Source organism: Pundamilia nyererei, unplaced genomic scaffold (assembly GCF_000239375.1).
Source record: "Pundamilia nyererei isolate P.nyererei 1_Seehausen unplaced genomic scaffold, PunNye1.0 scaffold00042, whole genome shotgun sequence".
NCBI lineage: Eukaryota > Metazoa > Chordata > Actinopteri > Cichliformes > Cichlidae > Pundamilia > Pundamilia nyererei.
In genome coordinates this window covers 3,202,215-3,210,649 of record NW_005187443.1, presented here as the reverse complement: position 1 = coordinate 3,210,649, position 8,435 = coordinate 3,202,215, and the positions used below count along the sequence as shown (strand labels likewise).

The 8,435-nt window shown below is 40.4% G+C and overlaps 1 protein-coding gene across 1 annotated transcript in view; it reads left to right on the top strand.

The window, feature by feature from the left end:
• The first annotated feature begins 6,783 nt into the window (after positions 1-6,783).
• Positions 6,784-8,435, top strand: part of vstm2lb (V-set and transmembrane domain containing 2 like b) — a 20,548-nt gene continuing 18,896 nt past the window's right edge. The window contains exon 1 of the mRNA XM_005731335.1: positions 6,784-7,097. Within this exon, the coding sequence (XP_005731392.1) occupies positions 6,983-7,097 (115 nt within the window). The 5' untranslated portion in view covers positions 6,784-6,982. The remainder of the gene's footprint in view (positions 7,098-8,435) is intronic.

Below are 8,435 nucleotides of genomic sequence, written 5' to 3'. Positions count from 1 at the left end.
AACAAGTCGCACATCTTACAGTAAATAATATTTTCCCCAATGCACAATGTTGCATGTATACAGTTTCTTGCTATATATGAACAAAGCCCAAACCTTTCTGTAAATGCAATCAGTAATCTGCTGCTTTCATCCCAAAGAGCAAAGGCAAATCCAACTGAAAAGAAGCAGTAATGCCAACTGTCAGGCTCCTGTAAGGGGACGGTCACCAGATGTGGCAGAAACATGAAACAGTGAGTAGTAAAGCAGCAGGACTGGATTCACTGCTCTCGCACAAAGACAAGAACACTAACACAACAAACATCTATATATCTATCTATCTGTTGTGAAGGTGTGATATCACTGTCTCTGAATGTACAATGAATACAAATATTTTAAAAAAACATCCACATCAATAAAACAGGACACACCTTTTTCTGGTGACTATGTGGTAAAATGGGGGTTATTTGCATTTCAGACACTTCTAACAGAAAGTACAAAACTGTCATCTTTCATTCTTGGACAGAACAACCGCTGCCTCTTCTGCCTTTTATCATCACAATAAAGTTGGAGCCATACTGATGCCTTTCCAGTGCTGCTGTTAAGCTGATTTTTTACAGCCCTGGCACACTACACCAGAACCCTTGTTGTTCGTAAGAAGCATGAATTCGCTAGAGGGGTGCTTTGGAGCACATGCCAGTTTATTGGGTGAGCATGGTCCCTCGGCACATGAAACTGTAATAAAAATCCATCTGTTAGAAGACTGATGGTAAGCCAGTCCACTGGAACAGAAGCTTGTCCTCTGGATGTTTGTGTCAGGCTTTTGCTTGTGATTTTTTAGACACTTGTGGAAAAATCAAAAGTATGCTCTTTGTTTTTATGCTTGATTCTCATAAAAATAAAAGGGAATGTGTTCAAGCCAAAGAAGACAACCTATTAAACACACTGTGATCTACAATGTTCTCACATGCTCTTAAGCTACATAGCTCTTGCATTTCAGAGACTGTGAATGCTTAATGATGAACCTCTCATCTCCTTTTGAAGGCGATGACAATGTATAATAATGTTGTCATGACAACAGGGCAGAGAGTAGGAATTAAGTAGGTATGCGCACACAAGAAAATGCAAAATTGATTGACTCTGCATAATGTACCCTGAATGTGCGCTCTGTCTTTGGGAATGCTGATGAACACGGGGTGAGTCTCGTCAGAAAACAACATTCTGCAACACCTCAGGAATTATTAAGCGCATCTTTCATCTCTTTCTTCATGTGCCGTACACTTGTAAGTTCACTTTTTCACGAGCAGGTAGATGTATTAACATTACTAAAACATTTACCCATCTCGATAACGTATGACGGCAAACAGAGTTATCACGGTGTCTGGTTTCATGTCTGTGAACGTCCTTACGGTCAGGTCGGCTGGGGATTAATCTAAGCGAGGGAAACAGGATCTCTGTGATCTGAGGGAGCATATGTTCACATGATTTAAACAGAATGATTGAATCTGATGTACAATGGGCTGTAAGGGACTCTATATGTGCCAAATGCTCAGGCTATTCAACATGTCAACGTGATAAAATGTTATCAAAATTCTCCCCCTTGCAGTGCTGTAGTAATGTTTGCCAGCTGAGCAGGACAAGAAGCATGACTCCCTGGGGAAATTTCCAAGTACAAGCTTTGTTTCGGAAATGTATTATTTCATTTTTTTCTTGAAATATGAAGGCGCATAATAAATACAAGCGACAACAGGGCTCCCTGTTGGTTTCAAATAGTGACACGCTCCTTAAAAGATGTACAGCGGCTGCCAAAACAAATCACTGCCTTCTAGATAACTGTCTTTATTATGTTGTCTCTTCAGAAGGGGTACCCTGCAGGAACTTGTTGAAAGTGAAAGTGAAATTGAAACTTAGAGCTAAGCTGATGAGTTAATGAATTCATAAGACGACGCTAGGGGCCTAAAATGTCTCAGATATGTGGTCACATGTCTAGTTCGTGTTGCTTTTGCTTGCCTGTCAAAACACGGGTCACTTAGCTGGCAGGTGGCAGGCTATTGTGAACTCTGGAAAACCAGACCCTGCAGTACTGATGAAAATTGGTAGAAGATTAAAAAGCAGTTGACTACAATCTCTGCCCACTGTGCTGAAATGCCAAGTGCTGCTGAGAGCAGGAGCGCAGACTATTGCATCACCTCCTGTGCAAAAACCTTGCTTTAATGAGGGTGTATTAACACTGCATGGTTTAATAGGGAGAATAGATCTTGCTTGTCCAACTCCCCATAGACTGCCAGTCATTGTGAGTCCACAGAAGTGGCATTTATATCCAGTGATTACAAAGCTGTTGGCTGAAGAGTCATTTGCTTATAAAGGGCATTTATTACGCAAGAAATAATTTTCGATTATTGATTCTTTTTATGTCATGAAACATTAATGTTTTTAGTCTAATTACAACTGATGCTCATCCTCATATACTGTAACGTATATTATGCACAACATTCATCACTACCAAACCTATAGCTTTGCCTATGCCTATTTCTGTCAAGCCACATTAGCCTCAGGAGGAAGGCGGTAAAGACAGAGGTGGTTAATGTTCTGCACCTGCACCTGCCGGGATACTAGCTGAGGCTTCTCTTCAACAGCCAGTTAAAATTGTACCAGAAATGAACAGTAAAGATTTACTGGAGCGCAAAGCCATATCCAGTGAACCAGGAAATGGTGCCGGGGTTCTTGCCATCATATAATTTTTCCTGAACATTCAGTGAGATGACAGGTAGAGACAGAGGAAAAGAGGCTGTGCAACAGTGTGCTTGACTGGTGATGAATTCTGTAGAGTGTGAAAACACTTTCCGTCTATTGAAAACTAGTGTCATGCTGTAATGTTTGTGAAGGGTCTTGTCGAGACAAATGAGAAAGGTTGGTGCTACAAAGGATGGGTTCGACAGTTTCCAGTCTGATAGCTCGGCAGCTGTGAAACGTGATTATTCAACCACAAAACAAATTCAGCGTTCCATTTAATTTTTAAATTCTTGAACAAATATTTTTCACTGAATCCACTGAACCAGGGAAGGGATTAGTAAAGGAATGTTATATTTAAGAGCGATCGAAATGAACCTGTAATGTGTACTTTGAATGTCCAGTAATTACTGAGGGTTGAGAGATTTAACTTTTTTTGCTCACATCAGTTTTCTCCTCCATTCGACCCCCAAGAGGTAGAGTTTTCTCTCTGTGTAAGCCCTGCACGTCTTCACAAGGGTACGGCAACATTTGACTCACAAAATTGTCTCGCTTTTAAAAGCAATACCTTCACCATCCACATGCTGAAAAGCTCAGACACTCAAAAACTGTGAGAGAGAGCAAGAGATGCCTCAGGATTTAAATATACATGCCGCAGCGTTAAATCCCCGGGGATAGTGTAAAGAATCCAAAAGTGCTCGGATAAACAAAAATGATTGAGCGTGTCTGCAAATGCACCCACATTTTAAATCCTCATCGTATTAAAGATGATGTTACGTAGCTCCCAAAGCTTTGTTTAATATTCATGAAGTGCTCAACACCTTGGGAGCTCCGCACAATCTAGAGTAAAAAGAAATATTGTTATGAAGCCTGGTAAACAGAGCATTGAAGAAAGAGTGGAAAACCCCCATTTATCACACACCCACTGTCATTTCCTCATCCTTTTTAAACTAGCAGCATGAGCTGCAATAGAGTTCAAGAAGCCAGGGGATAATGGACTAAGGTGATTTCCATGGACAAGAAAGTCAAAATGGCAATGACCACCAAGGATGGTCAGACACATGGACTGTCATTCTAATATGTAAAATAAAGGCACGTTTTTCATCCAGTGAAAAACTAAACACAGTCCTTTGATTGTGATGTTATTACATTGACAACATCAGTCAACCTAGAGATTTAAACACCTGACAAAAGCTTCAAAGCCACATTTACCAGGATTTTTTATTTTTGCCTTGATGACGCACACGCAGACACAACTTGAAAACAATAATGCTATTCTTTTATGGCTGGCAAAGATAAAGACCTAAAGACCTAAACACCACACAGCAGAAGCAAGATAAGAACTAAGAGGGCAGACAGCTGTCTTGAATCTGTTTGATCTGATTGACATGGCTGGGAGGAACCTGTGGAAAAGGCTGCGCTGAGGAGCACGCTAACAAAGCCACTTTGCTTAAATGTATCACTGGCTGACTACCTTTAGAGATTATATATACTGGTAGTGATTCAGGGGTTATCTAAAAGTGATGTAACACCATATTTGAATGTTGGTAAAGTGCTTGGCACTGATGCGTTATATTTCTGTAACAGAAAACGAATAGGAAAGTTGGGGAACTTACATTTAGGAATTTCCTGTTCCTGTACAACAGCTGATGCACGCTGCACAATATTCAGTTTTATTGATTGTTTCAGCTTTACTGGCACAGTATCAATGAGTAGGTGGAACTAGAATATGAGATGGAGTCAGGACAAATCAGTCAAAGTGAGATGGAACTACTGTCTTTTTGTGCTTATTCTTTTAAAAATGAAAATGTGAAAGCAATTTACCTGGCAGTTGTGCAAATTGCTGTACTTTTTCCTTCATAAATATCTATCCACATAAAAAAGGCGTAAAGGTAATTTTCTTTTGAAGGTAACTACAAAAAACCAAGCATTTAAATATAATTAATGGTCTGAACATAATTAAATTTATCCCATTGAGAGCAAGTATTGTGCATTACAATCTCTGTTGATTATGATAGTTTGCTCATAAGGAGAAACAGGCTCCCTTTCTAAAAGCAGCAGGTAAAAAAGAAGGAACTGAATGTGTCAAAGTGAAGTGAATAAATAATGGATGTCATGACGCTTCTGTGGAAGCTGTTGGCTTTGAAATCCACTCCCTGGTTGAGTCACACTCCCAGTTCGCTCCCTTCATTTTACATTTAACGGGCCCATCATCTCAAACGCGCGCACAGGCACAAGCACACACAGGCATTTTCTCCTCATCTCTAGCTGGGGCTGTCTGAGGCAGTTAGTGCTAGAGAGGTGCTGATCTCACAGCTACCAGGCAGGTGTTGTGTCCATCTTAGAGGCTCACGTCTGCATACATCAGCTTCAATTTCACCCTCGGTTCTCGGGGCTTGTGAGCCAAGCTTACAGCCACAGGAGGAGACCAGAAGGCACCATCAGCCAAGAGCAAGAATAAATAGCTATATGAGCCTCTTTCGACCAGCTGGTGCATTGTGAAAATGGCAGGGTTTCTCAAAGACCTCTAAGGTTAACTGGTTTTCTTTTGTAGCGGCAAAATTATATCTAAGCTCCTTAAATGGTGCTGTCTGCTCATGCTCATATTTCGAGGGAAAAGGGCTTTAAGCTGTGGATGTCCCAAATGTCTTAACAGCAAATAAATCATTTTCCAGTATTACTGACACCAGGAGATGACAGAAGGTGCCTTGGTATTAAATACCTCATTAAAGTTGAAGCAGACGAAATTGATTTTACGTCCCCACATGACTCTATTACAACTCATACAATAAGGAGTGATCAAAAATAACAGTTTAAATGTGCTCAAACTTTAATTTAAAGAAAAATATTCCACCCTCTGCAGAAAATTTAAAATGCATGCTGTGAGCTCCACGTGTCAGGCTCTCGCGCAGATGGATCAAAGTAAGAGGGATAAAGGGCTCCCTTGCCTTTGATAATAATTAATTACACACTCGAGCAAAAACAAATGCATATGCATGTGTGACGCTAAATGTGAAGGGATTATACCTCTCAGAGTAATGCAGTGGCCTCTTAGCACCATATCGTAATTTTCTTACTTTGCATTGTGCGCTTGTTTGTTGCTGAATCAAGTAAAATAAGAGCAGAATTGACTTTTTGGAGCAGATGGAAGATGTCCTCTTAATATGAAAAGCCCTGTGAAATATTAAAAGCGTTCGTGTCTTCAGCATGAAGGGGTGCATTTCTTGCTATTTCTGTTATTGTTAAAAAAAAAATATGGTAGCCTATATCATTGAAAACAGAACAGAATGTTCTTGTCTCTATGTCTCCAATATCAGAGCGTCGTCCTTCAGCTCTAATGTGACTCATCTGGCTGTCAAACTGGGAAGGAAAGAAGACTGGTTAAAGGCCACTTGTCTCTTCACTGAGCCCAGACTGCGTTTGTTCTGTCAGCCCTGGACAGCTCAACACAGGCTCACATGCCACCTCTGTGTCATGTGTAGGTCAATTTAAAAGCACAGTCAGAAACACTGACATGATCACTAATGCAGACCATACGAACACAAAAATGTTACAGAAAAACGTAGTTTCTTTGCAGTTTTCTGAGACAGTTAATAGCATGCTAGCTGGCATCACCCAGCTAGTAACAAAGCCTGTATACAAGCTTGTATGCAGAGTGTTTTATCAGTGTAAACAGTGATCAAACATTACTCTTAGTGCATAAAGGAAACACTTATAGCATTTTTTTAAAGCACCATTAATGTTAACGCCCTCCTAACTTGGACGTTTCTCAAAGTGGAACTACTTTTATTCCTTTAACTTCAAGGGTTAGCAAGGATACCCAGTTTAAAAACACACCAAACACCCTCAGCATACATAAAACACTTAGCATGAAACAATTAAATCCCACCTTTTCAACCGCCACGTTAAATATACATTAATGTGTTTACTGAGGGCAATTATCTAACCTGTGTAGATGAAATGAGTGAGGAGGGTGTCCAAAAATGGGGGTGTGGGATAAACTTAAAACGACAGTAAGGGCTCTGTCAGATCCCTCCGCCTAATTGACTGTCCCGGTGTGAGCCGCCTCACCTGTTTACACGCTGCTTCTCCCTCCGCCCGCGCTGGCCGCATCATCTCCTCCCTCTCACAGCCGAGCGGGTCTCCGAGTCTCTGTCCTCCAGCTCCAGCTGTATGTCTGCAAGGGCTGCTTTGCGCCGGTGGGGATATATCGTTACCGATGCTCTCCATCTAACGTGAAAATTTCATACAACTGTTTTAAATACCGGCCGAAGCAATGGGAGCTTTCGGAGTGATAATGGGGCTTTTACAGTACGCGGGACTTTACATTCAACTTAACGCAGCTCTCAACGACGGACACGGAGAGGTGGATAATCACATCTCTGGGAACGGTAAGTTGTGTTAATGCGTGTGTTTGTTGGAGTGGGAGAGTGAAGCTCTCATTGCATTGACTCTTAAGTGTTTGGGTGGGGTTTAGTGAACAACAACGTTTGATGTCAGTGATTAGTTCATATACATTACGGATGGGGTGTGTGGGGCTAAATTAAACAATGAGTTGTGCACTTTGATCATGTTTTATTGTGTTTACACCAACGTGCTCGACCATGTTTGAGCATTTTAATATCCCTGTATATGAAACTTGTTTTTCATTACTCATTAAAAGCGCAAACACACACACACACACACACACACACACACACGCACACACACACGCACGCACACTTAGGTTAACAACAAGCAGGGGCAGGACAAAGGCTTTTGAAGCCAGGCAGGTGTTTCATCATAATGTCTTCTTACTAAAGTGTCTTCAAAATGTTTGTGTGTATAATTATTGTAGCACACACAAACACACACTCACAAAATAGATGCTGCAACTTTGGTAAGTGTTTACATATCCCTAAATGTCAGTGGAAAATAAACATTTTTTAATGTTTTTTTTAATATCAGAGAAAATGTGAGACTAGTATAAACTGTAATAAAGTCAGTCATCTTTCATTTCTTCATTTCTTAACCATGCATTGCTCTTTGGTCTGACAAGTACATTTTTTGTCTGACTCAGGTCTTTCCCCAAGGCACAACACCCCCAACCAAACGTCTTGTTTTTAGTAATTTCATACAGTATTCCTAATTATTTTAGGTAATGTCTTTTTTCCCAAGTCAATAGGTGATGGTAGAGACAGAGGGACAGAAAATGTGAGGAGAGATTGGATGGGATGGTGTGCAGTGTAGGGCACCCTTCGAAAATCAGTTTTGCAGTGAGATGGTAGCCTGCCCATTACTGGGACCACTACAGTGGTGCATTAATGTTTCATTTTAAGACAGTTTAGAAAATCTGTGTCTCTGAAAACTTTATTTTGAGTTGTATTTCATCAAAAAGTATAAAATAATGCTAATTAATATTGCTAAACAAGAACTGTAGAGTTATGAAAAAGTAGATATGAATTACAAATCCAACAGCACACTGTGTGAGCTGTTCAAATTGACAAGGCTTACCAGAGTAGTTCAACATACGGAAAATTAAACCCAGGGTGGACTGAAGATTTAGTCTGATGTACAACAAAATAAAATCTAACACTATAAAGTAAAACACAAATGCAAAAGGGTGTGCACATTATGTGTTTTAAAGGACAAAATACAGCTTTAGTATTCACCCAGAGGAGAATGAAGTTCTTGTACTGTGCTGTGTGCATTTTATGGATGTGGGTAGAGGCTTGAGATGCCCTGTTATT